This window comes from Phyllostomus hastatus, unplaced genomic scaffold, assembly GCF_019186645.2.
Source record: "Phyllostomus hastatus isolate PE091 unplaced genomic scaffold, TTU_PhHast_1.1 phas_contig_16, whole genome shotgun sequence".
NCBI lineage: Eukaryota > Metazoa > Chordata > Mammalia > Chiroptera > Phyllostomidae > Phyllostomus > Phyllostomus hastatus.
Window position 1 is genome coordinate 2333925 of NW_025333643.1, and position 20235 is coordinate 2354159.

Here is a 20235-nt window from a genome sequence, read left to right on the forward strand (position 1 = left end):
TGGCAACCCTTTGGTTCACAGGTCAGTGCTTAGTCCACTGAGCCACACCAGCCAGTGTTCCAAATTAATTATATGCCAAATTACCCTTGAATTTTGGAGCTGGGTAAGGAGAAATAGGAAGGAAATTCAAGTCACGATATCCAGGGGGCATCTGTTCATACCTCAAACAATGAACAAGATCTAAAGAACTACATTCAATTAATTCATTTGGGGTATAAAAGCTGGGTTAGAGTAAGCAAAAATGTTGTTGGTTCTCACTGACCAGATTCTTTTTAAAGATTTTATGTATTTATTTTAGAGAGAGAGGAGAGGAAGGAGAAAGCAAGGGAGAGAAACATAGATCAGTAGCCTCTTGCATGCCCCCAAATGGGTACTGGCCAGCAACCCAGGCATGTGCCCTGACCAGGAATTGAACCGACAACCTTTCAGTCTGCAGGCCTTCGCTCAGTCCACTGAGACACACCAGCAGGCATAGCATATCTTAATGTACATGAGATTAACAACTAGGGCCTACCAGTTAATAAATTGGAATTTTAAATCAGTAAAAAATGATATTACTGTATGGTATATATGTGTGTATACTTTTAATATTTACTTGATGATCTAAAGTTTCCCAAACATTGTCTTAAGGTAAAACTGTGATACTTAAATTTAGTTTTTTCATTAATGTTAAAATTAGGTGTAGAAAGGTATTTTCTAGGTATTGTTAATTCTTGGGAAAACAGACACATTTTCAGTCTCCTTAGCACTAAATTGTTACCATTAAAGACCGGTGGTGTTAGGAGTACATAAATAAGCACGAAAGGGCCCCCCCCCCCAAAAAAAAAAAAACAAAAAACTGGAATTTCCTTTTGGAGGGTGGGCCCATGTAGTACAGGCTTCTCCCACTAGGTGAGTGTTCCTAGGAACCCATCTGTATCAGTGTGCCAGCTGGCATTGTTGTGAGAGGCTGCGTTTGACTTTGGTGAATTGTGGGTTTTTTGTTGTTGGGTTGGTTTGTTTGTGTGTGTGTTTGTTTTGAAGACTTTTTCTGTGTATTTTCCCACTTCACAGTGGGTGATTTATGAGCACACCTGCCCACACCATGCTGAGTGTCAGCAGTTTTAGACCAAAAAACAGCATGACCTCCATTCCATCCCCCTATTGACCCAACCTCACCGCAAGCAACTTTTTTTTCCCCCCCCACTGAAAAATATCCTCAAAGGGAAATGTTTTGCCAGTGTGGAAGAGGTGAAACAAAAAATGGCATTGAAATCAACAAATTCAAAAGCTGTTTTGAGCAGTGGTGGGAAAAAATGCCTCAATATGTGTATTGCACCAAATGGAGAGTACTTTGAAGGTGACTGAAGTTTAAGCATGTAAAAATAAAGACACAGTCTTTTATAAATAAATTTCATTTGGGGGGAATCCCCCTTTGTACTTTAAAAAAGAAGCCCTAATTACTAAAGTGATAAATAGATTTTCTAAATTTAAGTTATCCCAGACTAGTTTCCTTTTTTTAATAGGATTATCACCCTAGTGAATGAGAGGTACTCTGAAGACATGGTATCTAGATTTCAGCAGTGCCTTTAACAGAGTTTTTCATTATATCTTTGGGGGGAAAATTATAACTGGTTATTCATAACCAAGTAAGTGAGTGAAATGAGTGAAAAGGGCACTAACTCAGCCCTGACTGGTGTGACTCATTTGGGCATTGTCCCACAAAGCAAAAACTTACTGGTTTGATTCCAGGTAAGAGCATATGCCTGGGATATAGGTTTGGTCCCTAGTCAGGGCATGTACAAGAGGCAACTGATAGATGTTTCTCTCCCTCTCTTCTTTCTTTCCCCTCTCTCTAAAAATAAATAAATAATTTTAAAAAAAGAAAGAAAAGAGTACTAATTCAGATAAATGCAGCCTGGAACAAGGTCTCTGACAGTTTGGTGCAAGATATTTCTGTACTGTTCAACCTCTTCATTAATTCCTTTTTAAAGACAAAAATTGTATTGTACATAATGTAAAGGTTAAAATAAAGGGAAATAATGAGCATCTGTGAATAATGAGGTATCATTTTTGTATAATCTTGAATGGCGAATAACCCAATAGCTTGCACACCAGAGACATCTGTGATTGTTTTATTCCTTGAATAATCTTGCAGTCCTTTTTTTTTTAATCTTTGCAATTATCCAGTTTTACAAGAGAGAGACTTCGATGCCCTTATCTGATTACTTGTTTTATGCTGTAATCTAGTTTATTTTATATGTATATTGAATGCTTTCCTTTTTTATACCTGCCATAAATAATTTGGCAATCAGAATTAAAAAGAACTTTTTTAAAACAATAAAGACTGTACACTTAATTAGAGTTGAAGATGTCAAGCAGCTTAAAAGAATATTTAAAATTTTGAGCCATAGAATTGGAATCCAGTTGTGTTCTCAAATGAAAAGCTGAAGTCAGCATATTATGTGATTAAGCTGTACCATATTAATGTGATTTATGGAAAGGACAACTTTTCCTTTTTAATTTTTTAATTACAATTGACAATATGATATCAGTTTCAGGTATATAGTAGAGGTTAGACACTTATGTAACTTAAAAAGTGATGCTCCCAGTAAGTCTAGTAGCTACTCGCACCATACACAGTTAATGCAGTATTATTAACTATGTACCCTATGCTGTACTTTACATCTCCGTGACTATTTTGTAACTGCCAATTTGTACTTCTTAATCCCTTCACCTTTTTCACCCAGTTTCCCAGTTCCCCTCCCCTCTGGCAACCATCAGCTTGTTCTGAGTATCTGCGAGCCTGTTTCTGTTTTATTTGTTCATTTATTTTGTTTTTTAGATTCCACATAGAAGTGAAATCACTTGGTATTTGTCTTTCTCTCTCTGACTTATATTAGCATAATGCCCTTTAGGTCCGTCCATGTTGTCACAAATGGTAAAGATTTTATTATTTTTTATTGCTAAAAGTCCATTGTATATATGTACCATATTTTCTTTATCCAGTCATCTTTTATGGATTCTTAAGTTGCTTCCATCTGTTGGCTATTGTAGATAATGCTGCAATGAACAGAGGGATGCACATAATCTTTTTGAATTAGTGTTTTGGATTTCTTCAGATAAATACCCACAAGTGGAATCGCTGAGTCATAATGTAGTTCTATTTTTAATTTTCTGAGGAACCTCCATACTGTTTTCCACAGTGGCTGCACCAGTTTGCAATCCCACCAACAGTGTATGAGGGTTCCCTTTTCCGCATCCTCCCCAGCGCTTGTTATTTGTTGATTTATTGCTGATAGCCCTCTGATAGATGTGGTTTTAATTTGCATTTCTCTGCTGACTAGTGAATTTGAGCATCTTTTCATGTCTGTTGGCCATCTATGTCCTCTTTGAGAAATGTCTATTCGGGTCCTCTGCCCATTTTTTAAATTGGATTGTTTTTTGGTGTTAAATTGTATGAGTTCTTTATGTATTTTGAACATGAACCCCTTATCAAATACATCATTGGTGAATATCTTCTCACTTTCAGTAGGTTGTCTTTTTGTTTTATTGATGGTTTCCTTTGCTGTGCAAAACTTTTTAGATTGATGTAAGTCCATTTGTTCATTTTTTCTTTTGTTTTCCCTGAAGGGCCACTATTTTTTAATACCATTTTCAGTGAAAGAAAAAGCAAACACAGGAGCTAAATTAAATGCTGTTTACTTTGGTAGGTTTTCTAGCAAATCTCTAACTCTTAGCAGCATGATTTAGATACTACACCCAGGTCTGCCTGGTGTGGGATCTTAACCTGTATCAGACAGAGCTCTTGACACATTGCAATACATTTTTAAAATTAGGATGTCTTAGTCATTTTTGAAATTAAAATTCGAGAAAGGAAGCATTATTAAGGTATTCTGCTAGAAACATTGCTAATGTAATTACAACATAAAACAGTCTAAGAGAAAACAGTTCCTAGTAAATGAAAAGAATAAATGATATGCCTAACAATATCCCCACCTTAATTGTGTTTACAAAGAGACACTGAAAGAACTGTTATCAATTGACCCTGGACAGATTTTTGTTATCAAACTTTTCCCCTTAATGTGCAAGACAAATCAATAAGTTATTAGAAATTTTAATTAGAACCTTTCCTTTCCAACTACCTAACTTAGTGGTTTACAAATTCTGTCATCTCAATTTTAACTTTAAAATGTTTTGCAAATTAATTTTTATCAAATCATAAGAACATAAAAGTAATTTTGTCAGAACATACTTGTGCGAAGATGGAAAATATTTATTTCCTGAATGGCTGCTAAAGTCAGGAATAAATGAGAAACAAATGCCATAGTGATTTTCTAAATAATGGCTTGTAAACAGAGGTCTTTCATATTTATTGCTTCTTAGTCATAAATGAGAAATTTGTCTCCTTTTTAATTATGAACTACTTTATTTCCACCTCAGACATTTCTAATAAATTTTGCTTAATTGTGGGGTAGACTATCTTTTTTTAAAGTTTACCATCAGAATTAACTTTTATTTTCCCCTCTTGTGTTACACTTTAATGTTTTTCTTTATTGTTGTTCAAGTACAGTTGTCTCCATTTTCCCTCCACCACTGCACCCCCAACCCCAGCCATCCCCACCTCCTGCCCTTGATCCTACCCCTATTTGGCTTTGTCGATGTGTACATTATACATGTTCCTTGATGACCCTTTCCCATCTTCTCTCCATTATCTACCTTCCCCTCCCCTCTGGTAACTGTCAGTTTGTTCTTTATGTCAGTGTCTCAGGTTATATTTTGCTTGTTTGTTTTGTTGATTAGGTTCCATCTATAGGTGAGATCATATGGTATTTGTCTTTGACCTCCTGGCTTATTTCACTTAGCATAATGCTCTCCATCCCGATCCATCCATGCTGTGGTGAAGAGTAGGACCTCCTTCTTTCTTTCTGCTGCATAGCATTCCGTTGTGTAAATGTACCAGTTTTCTGATCCACTCATTTACTGATGGGCACTTGGGTTGCTTACAACACTTGGCTATTGTAAATTGTGCTGCTATGAAGATTGGGGTGCATAGGTTCTTTTGAATTGGTGTTTCAGGATTCTTAGGGTATATGGTCCCAGCCTTGGAATTGCCGGGTCAAAAGGCAGTTCCATCTTAGGGGTTTTTTTGTGGGTTTTTTTGTGTTTTTTGTTTGTTTGTTTGTTTTCCAGGAAATTCCATACTGTTTTCCATAGTGGCTGCACCAGTCTGTAGTCCTACCAACAATATACTAGGATTCCCTTTTCTCTACAGCATCGCCAGCACTTCTTGTTTGTCGATTTAGTTATGATTGCCATTCTGATTGGTGTGAAGGGTATCTCATTGTGGTTTTAATCTGCATCTCTCTAATGGCTAGTGATGCTGAGCATTCTTTCATATGTCTGTGGGCCCTCTGTATGTCCTCCTTGGAGAAGTGTCTGTTCGGGCCCTTTGCCCATTTTTTAACTGGGTTGTTTGTCTTCCTGGAGTGGAGTCATGTGAGTTCTGTATATTTTTTGAAGCTCAAACCCTTGTCTGAGATATCATTGGCAAATATATTTTCCCATATGGTCAGTTCCCTTTCCATTTTGCTGATGTTTTCTTTGGCCATGTAGAAACTTTTTATTTTGATGAAGTCCCATTTGTTTATTCTTTACTTTATGTCCCTTGCTCTAGGGGACATAGCAGTGAAAATACTGCTGCAGGGAATATCTGAGGTTTTCCTCCCTATGTTCTCTTCTAGGACTTTTATGGTATCATGACTTATATTTAAGTCTTTTATCCATCTTGAGTTTTTTTGTGTGTAGGGTGTAAGTTGATGATCAAGTTTCACTTTTTTTGCATTTAGCTGTCCAGATCTCCCAACACCCTGAGCAAAAATAGACATTTGTTGAAGAGGCTATTTTTACTCCATTTTATGCTTCTTCCCCCTTTGTCAAATATTAATTGACTGTAAAGACATGGGTTTATTTCTGGACTCTCTATTCTGTTCCATTGGTCTATGTGTCTGTCTGTTCTTATGCCAGTAGCAGACAGTTTTGATTACCATGGCCTTGTAATGTAGTTTGATGTCAGGTATGGTGATCCCTCCTATTTTGTTCTTCTTTCTCAAAGTTGCTATGGCTATTCAGGGTCACTTATGGTTCCATATAAATTTTTGAAATGTCTGTTCTCTATCTGTGAAATATGTCATTGGTATTTTAATAGGGATTGCATGGGATCTATAAATTGCTTTGGGTAGTGTGAATATTTTGATGATGTTAATTCTTCCCATCCGTGCATATAGTATGCTTCCATTTATTTGTGTCTCCCTTAATTTCTTTCTTCAGTGTTGTATAGTTTTCTGAGTATAGGTCTTTTACCTCCTTGGTTAAATTTATTCCTAGATACTCTATTTTTCTTGTTGCTATATCAAGTTGTTTTTTTTTCCTGGTTTCTGTTTCTGATATTTCATTGTTGGTGTACAAAAAGGACTCTTGCAACTCTTAGTTTGGAATTCTGTGGGGGAGGGGCAATAATTCTGAGGTCGTAGAACCTCAGAAACTCACTCAGTCCTTGGAGGATTAGTAGCAGTTCATAAACACTTTCTAGCAATCATAGGTAACTCTGTAAAACATACAAAAAAGTAGAAGATTCCAATTGAGAAACCAGCCACAACTAGCTGTAGACTTAAACAATGTAATAAGCATGTATTTGAGGTGATAGGATTTTATGTTTTTATTTCTTCCCAATTCGTTTAACAGACATATATTGAGTCTGTGCTGTCTACACAGTCCTGGAGAACCAGAAATGAATGTTGGGCCCTCATTATGATCCCTACCTCTGAAAAAATAATTGTAATGAATTGGTCTAATATAACTCTAGGGAACCTCATTTTATTTATGAGTGGTTTCACTAGAACCACAGATTCTTTATCTTATTTTCACTGTTAAGAGATTAGTGATTTCTTGTTAATTTACCCATATGAATACTATGGCAAGTGTGTTTAATGAAAAACTGAAATCTCAGAACAAGGTTTTTTCTCTCTTCAACTTTGGAACATGTCATTTTATTATGTTAGATGTTTTTAAGTATTTAAAATACATGAGGGGGACCCAAAAAATGGAATTACCTTCTGCAGGGCAGGTCCCTCATAGTACAGCATTCCCACTAGGTGAATGAGTGAGTGTTCAGGGACCCATCTGTATCAGTGTACCAGCTGATGTTGTGAGAGGCTGCGTTGGGCTTCAGTGACCTTTTTTTTTTTGAAGACTCTTTCAAAACGTTTGCCCAGTTCACAGTGGGTGGTGTATGAGTGTACCTGCTCATGCCACACTGAGCATTCAGCAGTTTTTGACCAAAAAAAACAGCATGACTCCCATGTTCCACCCTTCCTATTCACCCGATTTGGCCCTGAGCGATTTTTTTGTTTCCCTAATGGAAAAAAAAAATCCTCAGAGGGAAAAGTTTTGCTGGTGTGGAAAAGGTGAAAAATGGCAAAGGACTTCAAAGGCATCAAAATCAGCAAGTTCAAAAACTGTTTGGAGCAGTGGAATAAGTGTCTCAATAGGTGTATTGCACCAAATGGAGAGAGTATTTTGAAGGTAACTGAAGTTTAAACATATAAGAATAAATACACAATATTTTATAAATAAATTCCATTTGTGAGGGATCCCCCTTGTATGTTGCGCTTAAGGAAATCAGGCCACTGAATGTGACAGCATCTGTTACTGGATTCTGGCAAGTAAAATCAAGGTTGAAGGTTTTCAGGTATGTAAAGAATGAATCATGTTTTGTGAAAACTCTTAATTTCTGAAAATCAGATGTCCAGGAAATTAATCAACCCACCCTCCGCCCTTTAGTTTTTCATTTCTATCCTCAACCCTGCAAGCTCCAGTTCTATTTCTTAGGTACTAAACCTTGACTTATTTTAAGTTTCATAAGTCACACAAGTCCCATAATTGATGAGTGGCAAAGCAAGGACTCAATTCCATTTCCTCGGCAGACTAATTACCCTTCCAACCCCATTTTACTAGTATGATATGCCCTGTTGTTTAAGCTTAATGATGTGAAACTATATATAATATTATGATATCTCAAGAGAAAGGGTAAAGGAATGAGAAACTGGCCATTTCCTGGTTTTTTGATAACAAACTTAAGTTTAGAAGGAGGTACGTTTCCATGATTAGCCAGTTAGTGCCTATAGCATCAGTCTCCACTTGCTTTCTATGCTTTCTTGATTATATCTCTATATTGTTCACATGGCTATTCTTAGAGAATATTTGGAATCACTAGAGCTCTATGCAGTTTAGTAGGAAATTAAATAGTAAATAAAAATGAAGCCAAGTTATTTTCGATTAAAATAGCTTTGTATCTGTCTCCCACCCCCAAAGCCATCCAAGGCTGGTAATATTTTGAAAAGAATAAATTGAGATAAATTCTTGTTCATCTCTCATGGACTTAAAATAGCCCAGTGGGTGCCATTTTTCTTTATTTTATCAATTTTCATCTTTCCTAGGCTGTGGAAAATTGTGTTTACTTTTTTCGTGAGGGCCTCCAGTGTGGGCTGCTGTTCACCTGGGGTTTGGGAGGTATAAAGTAGATGAGTAAGGGCTTTCAGGAGATAGCCTGTGTGGCTTGGGCATAGTCACTGTGGTGAATAGCATTTTCCAAATCACTACAGCACTAACTGTATATTACCCCCAGGTGGTAGTTATCTAGACATGGAATATGGGAATATAATGATTTACTTTATACTTTTCAAATTTGAATGTTTTTTTTTTAACATTGAAGGTGTGATCTGATTTAGAAAATGAAACTTGTATCAACCTGGTCCACCAAAGACATTTTTTTTCCCTTTGTATGGCTGCTATTTTGAAAATGTTTGTTTACAGACAGCAAATATTATTTTTCCTTAAAAAAAAATAATTAGGGACCAAGAGCCAGTCAGCATTCTGAACAGCACTAATACAGTGATACTACCTGCAATGGTTATAATTCCAGACAAATTAAATATTTGTCATTTTGATCTGCCTGTACTATGCACATTTATTATGGGGGAATGTACAGCTTCCATTGGGCCTTTGGAAATCTTGAAAATAACTTCACCCTTTTGTGGACCTGAAATTGGAGACCACTATTCGAAACTCCATCTCATGGCATTGTAAAAGACTATTTTATTATACTATTTCATTTTATGGACTCAATTTTATATGATTCCACAGTTACTTTGCAGGCAGTACTTGGAGTTTACCTGGCCCTTACTTCAGTAAGGGGGCAGGCAGTGTTCCTGTCATGGCTTTATGGTACTTCACAGTCGTAAATGAGCTCCCTGCAGCCCCTTTGAGCGATAGATGACACTGTGGTACATGATTCATTTGAGGTAGGCAGAGCCTGAACAAGCAACTTCTGTTGCTAATTGTACTTATTTGGTTAAGTGTCTCAGATACAGGACAGGTAATCAGCTAAGTTTCTAAAGAAGGTCAGTGCCTACATTCTCCCTTCCTAAAACCTCATAATTCTTATATTGGCTTTGGCACCAAGTAAAAGCATCTGTTGCTCTCTTTTCTGAATTAATTGGTTCTAAGCAATAAAAGAAAGTACTTGCCTTATTTAAAGGTTCCTATGACCATATTAATCTCAAAAGATTTCAAAACACTCCTAGTTCAGCCTTGCTTTGTCATTTTTCTGTTCCCTTTGGCTACTTATGGGGATTTGCTTATGCATAAAGAGAGCTGCTGAAATCAAACAAAACCTACCTCTTACTGAATCCCAGTGGGAGGTAAATGCAGTTAGGGACTTTTTAGCTGAACTGGTTGCCATGTAGAGGAGGGCAGGAGAAGAAATTCCTCGAGGAATGTGCAGCCAACTGATGCCACACATTTTAAATTTAGTGCCTTTCTTGTAAATCTGTTCTTTGCCATCTAGGACTACAGATAGTAATTGATTTATTAGACTTCTTCTTTTTGTTTTTTACCTTGATTCAACTTTATTTTGCCCATCTTTTTCCACTTTGGGAAAAATTTATCTAGTTAGTCATCAAGCATCAACATCAAGATGGCCAGTCTATAGAAACAGAGCAAGATCCATGGTCTTTGGACATTTTTCCACAGTGGATCCTTTATGAATATGATATAGTAAAGGGTGAAAGAAAAGGAGAACATTAGGCATTTTATCTGAAAAATAAAGTAGCATTCATGAAGTCTGACAGCTGAGATAGGCTTTAATAATATGGGAGAGACTCTGGAATTAGCCTTGGTTTTTATAAAGAACATCTTTTGTCTGGGATTTGCTTGCAGATAATTGCAGGGGAGGGGAGTGTGGGCCATGAGTTAAGCTAAATGAAGACTGTGCAGGATTCATTATCTTCTCTGCTTTTATATATGTTAATAAACAGATTTTTAAAAGGCATCTTTCCCAGGAATTTTGGAAGGAAAAAATCTATTTTTTAAGAAAGCTTTTTTTTTTAAAAAAAGATTTTATTTATTTATTTTTAGAGAGGGGGAAGGGAGGGAGAAAGAGAGAGAATCAGTGTGTGGTTGCCTCTCACATGGCCCCCACTGGGGACCTGGCCTGCAACCCAGGCATGTGCCCTGACTGGGAATCGAAGAAAAAATGTATTTCTTAGGGAAACTTTCAACATCCCGAAACTCAACAGTATTGAGTACAGTAAAGATGCTGTTGTAGTTTTGCGTTACTGAGGGAAAAAATCTTTATGTCAGACATAATTCTGAATTTTGTAGGGCATTTTTTATGTTATTGTCTAGAGTATATTGTATTTATTCAGCACTATGTAAGTTTATTTCATAAATGAGATTCTAATGAAACTTGTGTTCAGTTTTATTTCTGTCCAAGGGCTTATTCAGTAAACTTTAATCAAGGCTGAGAAGTTGGAAAAATACTAAAAAAAAATAGTATTAAACAGTTTCTTTATAAAGTAACAGTTAAATTTTTTAGATTTTTTTTAAAGGAATCCTTTTGTGTCATCAAATAAAATATCCCTGATACATCTCTGGATAGCTCCGTAATTGCGCCTGTTTTCTAGCACCTGTTTTCTCAGTATCATCCTAACTTGACTTTGCTGCTAAAATGCTGACTTAATTCTTAGTCTCTTCTATATTTTAGGTTGATCATTCATATTAAGATATCTGTGCCAAATGAGATGCTATAAGTTTAAAGCAACTATTGACAAACATTTTTTGTAAAGGGCCAGATCATATTTTAGGCATTGAGGGCCACATGTACTCTCTCTTACATAGACTTTGGGTTTTTTGTTCTTTACAAATCTTTAAAAATGTAAAAATAGTTCACTCTTTTGTAAGCTTTTTAAAAGTAGTCAGAAGGCTGTAGCTGGCTAACTCCAACTACACAATTATTTTTTAGTTAGATGCTTAGAGAAACAAAAGGTAAATATGCAAATACTATTTTTATAGGTAAAAGTATGGCTCTCATGCAGTATGAACATGTGTCAAAGGTTTTTTTTAAACTCACTAATTAACAAGTTATTAAGAACCAATAAGATGTTAAAATTAGTCTAAATGAGAATTGGACTTAAGGAAATTTATATTTTCCACCAGGCAAAATTTATTAGCATTGCATTACCAACAATATCCACAGGGTAATTTCCATCTCTACAGGGCTTCAAAATAACCTAGCCAAAGACAAAGGGACAGACCTTTATACAATCCCATAACCCTAAAGAATCCAATAGGCACCACTGTGTATTCCCTTTAAAAGACATTTAAAATCTTTTTACCATTTTAGTTTTTCACAATTTTTGCTGAAACTCTTCTATCCTTCTAGTGATCATAAGTAATTTCCAAAGATTACTCTTGATCACAAAATGATTAGTCTCATTAGATTTGACCTGATTATTTATGTAAATGCAGTAAGAGTGTTAGTTGATCATACAAGCATTCTTAAATTTTCTTTGCAAATCCAGAGCCAAACAGTTTTGAGCTATTAGTAAAGTTACAAGATTAACTTCTTTGGGGAAGTTTTCATAAAGAATTTTAGATTGGACTTTTAAATACCTCTTATTTACTATTTCAAGGTTAGGAAACCATGCCTAAGAAACTCTCACTAGATTTCCCCTGCAGTGGAGATAAATTTGGGTGAATTAATTCTCATCTTCAAGATTCCAACATTTGCTAAGACTTATCAGAAAATAATGACTTTCCTTACCACCTATAAGCCAGGGACCTGGTAAATCAAGCATCAGGTCAGCTTTCCTGGGAAGGGCTTCTTTGTAGGCATTGACTCTGTATACAAAAATCAACTATCGTTCCTTAATGTGGTTCTCTTTTGGTTTCTCACCCAACAGAAAATAAATATCACTCTTCAACAGAGACCATCAAATAAATGGTCAGCCATAAAAATCAAATTCCCTCAATCAGTGCTGCCATCAGTGAAGAGTAAGTTATCAACTGTGCATAAACCAGAAGCAAAAACAAAATCAGCAAGAGAAAATTTTTCGAGAGAACCAGGAAGTCAGCAAAATCGAAGTTCTATTTTCATGTGAGATTTACTTTGGGAGCCAAGAAGAGATATGCCCAGGTTTGTGCAGCCAATGAGGGGCACTTCTCCGGCATCTCATAAGTCCATTGGTATCTCAGTGGAACCTCAAAAACTATTTTAGGAAAAATTTTTAAAAGGTAAAATTGTTACTCACAAATAGACAACTTCTCACAAGGTCTGCTTGAGACCCAGGCAGCTCTCAGGGCTGCTGTCTTCCATATGGTAGCTCATCCAGTCAAGGCAGTTTTGATTTTAAGGCACTTGATCTCAGCATATGCCTCAAAGATCTCTGTCTTAAGGAAAGAGGATAAAAGAGCCTTATGCCCTGGCCAGTGTGCCTCAATTGGTTGGAGCATTGTCCTGTAGACCAAAGGGTCAAGAGTTTGATTCCTGGTCAGGGCACATGCCCCTGTTGCAGGTTTGAGCCCTGGTCAAGGTGCTTACCAGAGAGCAGCTGATCCATGTTTCTCCCCTGTCCCTGCCTCTTCCCCTACCTTTTTTTCACCCTAAAGGCAAGGAAATGTCCTTGGGTGAGGATTAAAAAAAAAAGAAGCCTCATAACAGTTTCTGGTTTGGCTTTCTGTGGGCAGTAAGATTACAAATAATTTTTGCTTTCTTTAATGCCCATTCATGTTTTCAAAGTTTTCTACAATGAATATGATTGTCTTTTAAAAGAAGTTATATTAAAATGCTAATAAACAGAAATAAGAAAGCCTCAGCTAGTATTGATGCCAGTGTTGCAGGATTGGTTTTTTGTCATTGTTTTTATAGAAACAAATATTTACTCTGTTGAAAGCAAAGACAAAAATTTGTATTAAGTCAGAGAAATTTTTATTAATTTGGTCTGGAGAGTCAAGATCAGAGTTCTGTTCCTTGGGAGACAGAAGAGGAATTCCTGGAACCATGATTTCAACTCAGAATTTTCTTCAAATGCATTCAGAGTGCTTTGGATTCCATTCAGAGGATTTCATCTGATTTAAATGAAAGAATGCTATATGAAGCTGGAGAGTGCTGTTTGGAAAGACCTTCTTTGACCTTTCAGTACAGTGATGGCCTGAGCTCCCAGTCCCATGCCTAACTAGAACAGAAATTGTCACAGCTTTAGGACTTCACAGAAAGGACTGTATTTTGTCAAACTGTCTTCATGTATAATTCTTTTCTGCATATTAACCAGAGAAAAATGTTACTAGATATTAGACACTGTACATGCTATACCATATTTTATAAGCATGTAAAATCTCCCTATGTGCATTCTCCAAAACTGCTTTTACAAATGAAGAAATAAAGCTCAGATCCGATAGCTTGTCTAAATCCCCAAGTGACATTTTCAGGGCAGGAGTAGTATCTTTAAGATAGTCGGTTTTTTCATGTAGTATCATATTATTCAATAAACAGCATATAATCATACAGGGACTGAGTCTGGGCTTACAATTGTGGTGTTTTAATCTGTTGCTTAAACTCCACAGAACTCCAAAGCCTTTCCATTCAGAAGCATTTGTTTTCTTCTTTGTGGTAAGACTAGGGTGTCAGGCTCAATTTTCTTTTTCTTGCTCAGTGTTCATTTAAATTATTTGGGAACCTAATGTGAAAAAGGACAGAAGAAACATTAGAAAAGCATGGAAGAAATCCATTCTGACCATCTTTTAGTCCTTTATCAAAATATGGGTAGATTGTTTTTTCTTTGTATTTATTGAACCGAGCTATTGGTGTTACTTTATTTAGAACATTTTTACTTTTAAGCTGTTCTCTAAATCTTATCATATTTTAAATGAGAGGACAAATATGAATGTTGAATTAATGTCCTGTAGCTTTAAATTGAACCACTTTGGTGCTTTTGTCTTTTATAAAAGATGCTCACAGCTTCAGAAGAGAGGCAGATACTGTCTGTGATCTCCATGCTCAGAGTCAAACTTCATTTGCATTAGCAGCTATAACAAACTATACACCGCCCCCAATTCCCCCACCCCCTACACACACGGATGCTTGTTTGGCAGAAGCTTTCTGTTTATTCAGCACTGAGTCCTCCCAGGCTCCCAGATGTAGAAAGCTCTAAGAGTTGGTGCAGGAGACACAACCAGAACTGTGTGTGGGCTGATGTGAGCACTGCGGAGGATTGGCTATGCGGGATGTTGATGTGGTGCGGCTGTACCTGCTTGTTCTGTGAAAAGCCTTTCTCTGAGGCTGTGAAGGTGAGAGGCCAGGGATCTGCTAGAAGCTTCATTCCGGCTGGCTCTTTTGTGGGGGAATGCATTCCCAGTGGTAGCTGTCCTCATTTACAGCGTTATTCTCGGAAACCAATATGTGCAGCAGTGACAGACTATGCCACAGCTCCTCTGCCGTTTGGAAGCTGGGACAAATGGAAAGAGCTTATAGCCAAAAGAGATTGTGATTTGTTTTCACGATCCAAGCTTGCTCTGACAGTGCACAAAGGAAGGATGAGCTTTGTGGCAAGCAAAATCAGCATACTGCCTGACTGGGGGTTTTGGTAAGATAAACGTGTTGCTTGTGTTTTCGGTTTTGTTTTTTCTTGTTTTTGTTGCTTGTTTGTTTTACTTTTCTGTATCAGCTATGTAGAATTGTGTCTTGGTGATAACTAAAACATTTTGCAGATTCATATTTGATTGAAAGGAATGGCCAACAGAACCAGAAAGGAAAACATTTCTTGTCATTCAGTTGTGACCTTCAGAGATATTATCAAGTTTTCTCAAATATCCATGAACAGGCAAAACCCAAGAATTTACAGAGCAAAGAATGCTTTCTAACAGATATGCTTTCCCTTCTTTGAACAGTCATAATTACATCCTTCTTCCCCCCTGGCTCTTTCCTATGGCCTGAAGAGGAGAAGAAAAAATAAAGGCTCTCGGCTCTTAGTCAGTTGTTGCCACTTGGACAGTAAGAGGCTGAGAACACAAGTGTGAGGGTAGAGGAAGGCAGGATGAGGAGTCTGCTGTTTTCATAGCTCTGCACCGGTGGCTGTTTGTTTTGGAATCATTGTCATTACAATTCAGTATCAAATGGTTGTTAATGCTGTATCTCTTTTCCTGTACTATGACTTAATCTCTTTTATGTTTTATTTTGTACATTTTTTGTTTACAAGACCCAGTTCTATCATTATGAAGCCTTTTTCTGTTACTATTAGAGTCAAGATAATTGTAAAAAGTAGCCCTGACATTTATGGACCCCTAAAAAAGATAAAGACCTTTTCTCTTTAAAATCTAGCTTTTGCTTTTAACACCTTTTGGAGTCTTGATTTTGGAATCTTTAATAGACATTTTATTACAAGTTAAAGAAATGCTTAACATTAGATCTGTGAAATTTTACCAGAATCACTTTGTTCTAATCTCCTTTAAGTTTGATCCTGTTTCTTATGTTTTTCTAAGCATGAAGGTTTTTATCTTTCCTCATAAGAACTTAGGCAAGTATTGCTGGGAGGTATGGTAACTTTTATATACCTCAGATCTTGTTCTTGGGCCTCTCTTCTCAGTAGAGAGAGCCATTGTCCTAGGTGTTGAAAATGGGCACACAGGAGATCCTGTGCCCTGACTTTTTGCTGACTCATTCGTTATGTAAGCCTTGTAAATACAACTGTCCATATACTCCCATTAGGTTACTGGGCAGGTGGTCCTCTTCCTGATTACTGACCTTTTCCTCTCTCAGCATCCTTCTGCTTCTTTCTTAAGCATTTTTGGTAACTCAGTCTCAACCTTTCACCAAGCAAATTCTCAGAAACAGTGAACAGACAAATCTTTTTCTTTGATCTTTTCTTGAATTGCCATGTTAACTGTGTATTTTAATTTTGCTTATGATAAAATTCCAAATTCTTTATTCTCTTGACTCATGTAACATTGTTATAATAACTTTTTTCTTCATTTAACACCTGATTCACTAACAACTTCCTGTTCTAACTTTGAAAGCTCAGTTCAAATACCCCTATTTAAAGAATTCTTCCATGACCTCCCAATCTAACGTAGGTTTCTCTCCTTACTTTATTCCTTTTCTCATATCACTTTGTTCTTCTTCATAGCACTTTTTCAACAGTTTATGAGATTTAATTACTGGTTTTTCTGTCTCCTACTTTTCTCTCACTCAGTCTTAAGCCTCATGAAAGCAGAGGCTTTCTTTTGTTCATCAGTATATGCCAGAGCGTATAGTGAAATGCCTGCCTGAGAGTTGAAGAAAGGACAAGTAGGCACTTCTGCACATGCAGAGACCCTGTGGTGAGAAGAAATAGAATGAGCAGGATGGGCTGAAAAAAAGCCCGTGTAACCAGAATAGGGGAAGCATGCTCTAAGGTGGAGCTAGAGAGAGATCCAGAGTCTAATCATGTAGGCCCTGTTCAAATTCTTATTCTTGCTATATTTTAAGAGTTGTAGGAAGCTACTAAAAAAATTTAAGCGTTGGGTGTTTTAGGATTGCTTTGTTTAAAAAAATTCTCCAGTGTAACTGAGAGCCTTAGTGAATGCAGATAGATCAGAGTGAGTGATCCAGAAGAGAGAAAACAGTTTGTCCTAAGGTAGTAGCAGTAGAGATCAGTAGAGGTAGATGAAGAATATTATAATTTGATGGGAATTTTCAAAGTAAAATAGATAGAACTTGGTGTTGGATTTGATAGAGATAGAAGGCATATGTCAAGAATAGTTCCTGTGCCTTGACTAGTGTGGCTAAGTTGATTGGGCATCATCCCACAAAGTGATAGGTCTCTGGTTTGAGTCCTGGTCAGGGCACATGCCTGGGTTGCAGATTCAGTCCCTGGTCAGGGCACATGTGAGAGGCAGCTGATTGATGTTTCTCTCTTGCGTTTGGTGTTTCTCTCCCTCTCTTTCTCCCTCCCTCCCCTTCTCTCTAAAAATAAATAAATAAAATCTTTTAAAAAAGGAAAGAAAGAAAAAAGAGTGGTTTGTGGGCTTCAGTTTGGTTTGGCTTTGGCATATTTAACCTAATGGATAGTGATCCTCTTCCTGAGATATAGAACACTGTAAGAGGACCAGGGTTAGAGGATCACTGTGTTTCGTTTGGACATGTAGATTTTGATATAGTCAAGTAGCCTTTTGGATCTATAAATCTAGATTCCAAAGCAGATAATAGTACTTTTACCATTGGGAAGCCTTCAGTGGTACCCTTGGAATAAAATCCAAAACCAGTACTTCAGGCCTACCTTCAGAGCTCATCTCCCAGCAAAGCCCTCTCCTATGTCATACTTTTACACCCTCAGGAACCGTTCAGTTACCTTGAAGATGTTACTGCATTTCCTCTTTCAGGCCTTACCTCATAGTAGCCTGTCAGCCTTCTCTTTTTATTAAAAAAGAAGTCTTCCTTCAAAGTTCACTTCATTTTTTTCGCCTGCTTCAAGAAGCCTTCTCTGTTCCTTTTCCCTTCTTTTGAATACATGGCTTCTTTCTCTGTTCAAAAAGTACTTTGCATTCCTGTCTAACATATCGTTTACTTAATTGGACCCGTATTTCAGTTGATTTTTTCCATGTCTTACTAACTAGTTCATATGTTTTAAAAACAGGGATTCTACCTTAATTCAGTGCTTTATATATGCAAAAGAGAAGATAGTTGCACAATGAATTATAGAAGCCTCTATCTTTTCTACAACCTGCTTCTTTAATATCATATATTACTGTGATATTCCTTCCCCCTTCTGCTCCCAATTTCCTCTAGACTGTCCTACATTTTTACGTTGTAGCCACCTAGATACATAGTAGAAGTGTTCTTCCTTTCATATGCAAAGTCCCTGAACTGGATTACTTTTCTACCTTTATTTCTCATTTATCAGAAAACTGAAATCTTTCTATTGCTCATCACATGTGAAAAAATTGGTCAAGACAGGAAGAACCAGCATCTGTAGTGGGTCTTACTCTCTGTGTCTCCTCTTTTCGGTTTTCTGGAACAATTCCAGAACCCATGCAGTAGTTTTTCAGTAAGGTCACTATTGGCATTTAAGACTAGATAATTGTTAAGGCTGGCTAAAACTCTGCATTGCAGGAGGAATGCCTCTTGTATTTCCTAGTATTCCCTGATAGAATAGTACTACCCTTAGTGGAACCTCCCCCTATACCCTAGTAGGGTATAGAAATGCAGAAACATTTTATGAGGTTGATTCTTTCTCAGTTAAGTAATTTCTTTACAGAGCAATTTGCCTTTTTGAATACCTTTCCAGAAGTCTTTTTTAAAGATTTTGTTTATTTGTTTGTTTTTAGAGAGAAGGGAAGGGAAGGATAGAGGGACAGAAACATCAGTGTGTGGTTGCCTCTCGTGCACCCTCTGCTGGGAACCTGGACAGCAACCCAGGCATGTGCCCTGACTGGGAATTGAACTGGCAACCCTTTGGTTCACAGGCCTGTGCTCAATCCACTGAGCCACAGCAACCAGGGCTCCAGAAGTCTTTGAGTAGTTGAATTTCCTTATCTCAGCTAATATTGATAGGCATTGATTCCCATTCTTTAGAGCCTCAATTTCAGTGGTTTTTTACCCCTTTCAGGAGTTATAGATACCTACATTTATTTTTTAATTATTTTTTAAGATTTTTTAAACATTGTTAGTTATTTTTAGAGAGGGAAAGGAGGGAGAAAGAGAGAGAGAAACATCAATGTGTGGTTGCTGGAGGCCGTGGCCTGCAACCCAGGCATGTGCCCTGAGTGGGAATCAAACCTGTGATGCATTGGTTCACAGCCTGCGCTCAATCCCCTGAGCTACGCCAGCCAGGGCGATACCTACATTTAAAAACCCAAGAAACAGCACTCTCCCTCTCAGGAGCAGGCCCATGCCTTTCTTCCCTCTCAGGCAACTCCTGAACTCTAAGGGTCCCCACGAGACTTACAAGACTTACGAGACTTACAAGACTTACAGCCGGGGGAGCAGTGGGTTAGAGCAGCTCCTCTTGGGCTTACCCCCCCTAACCTGTCTCTAAGTCCCCTTTTCTCTTGACTTTCCAGTGAGCCAAAGCAGCCCCACCTAGGCTCTCTCCTATTCCGTCTTCTATCCTAAGCCCTTCCTTTTTTCTCTTTCCCCAGTTTTAATCAACATTCTCAAAATTAAAAAAAAATAAGAACGAGAAACAGTTGGAGTATCATCTGAAATCCAAACCAGTCACATGTTTATGCTAATTCATAGATGTGCTTAATTTAGTCCTTTTTTTAGTCACAAGCTGTCTTGCTGTAACTTGGAAGTATAAACTAGATTATATCCTTTACATTCTCTTTGAGAAAATTGGTTTATATATTATACTTTGCATTATGGATCTTGAATTACAAAAATCTAAGCAAATTTATACATTATAATTGCAAAAGAATGACTATAATTCTAATTAATTGGCTGCGCACAACTAAATAAGAATTATTTTTTTAAAGATTGTATTTCTTTCTAGAGAGAGGGAAAGAGAGGGAGAGAAACATCAATGTGTGGTTGCCTCTCACACACCTCCAACTGGGGGCTGAATCTGCAACCCAGGCGTGTGCCCTGATTGGGAATTGAACCAGTGACCCTTTGGTTTGCAAGCCAGCACTCAATCCACTGAGCCACACCAGCCAGAGCAATTTTTTTAAGATAAGTTTACTTAAACAGAGGGACAGATCATTATTATACTTTTGATAAACCCTTCTCAATAGATCAAGTTCATTTTAAAAATATAAAGTCTTATGCAAGTGATATTCCCAGATACTAGCTTTTTTAGAATCTGCAATTTTGAGAACATTGCTGCTTTTTTTTTTACAATAGAAAAAAGCAGATACACCTATAAAGTTGGTGTGTATACCTGC

The 20235-nt window shown here is 37.2% G+C and overlaps 1 protein-coding gene across 7 annotated transcripts in view; it reads left to right on the forward strand.

The window, feature by feature from the left end:
* The window catches only part of TMCC1 (transmembrane and coiled-coil domain family 1), a 197754-nt gene that overhangs the window by 140644 nt on the left and 36875 nt on the right, over positions 1–20235 (forward strand). Inside the window, exon 1 of one of the 7 annotated variants that reach the window (XM_045832157.1) lies at positions 14551–14664. The exons of the other annotated variants lie outside the window; for them this stretch is intronic. Within the exon in view, the coding sequence (XP_045688113.1) occupies positions 14602–14664 (63 nt within the window). The 5' untranslated portion in view covers positions 14551–14601. Of the gene's footprint in view, positions 1–14550; positions 14665–20235 lie in introns of those variants that run through there. 7 annotated transcript variants of the gene reach the window in all.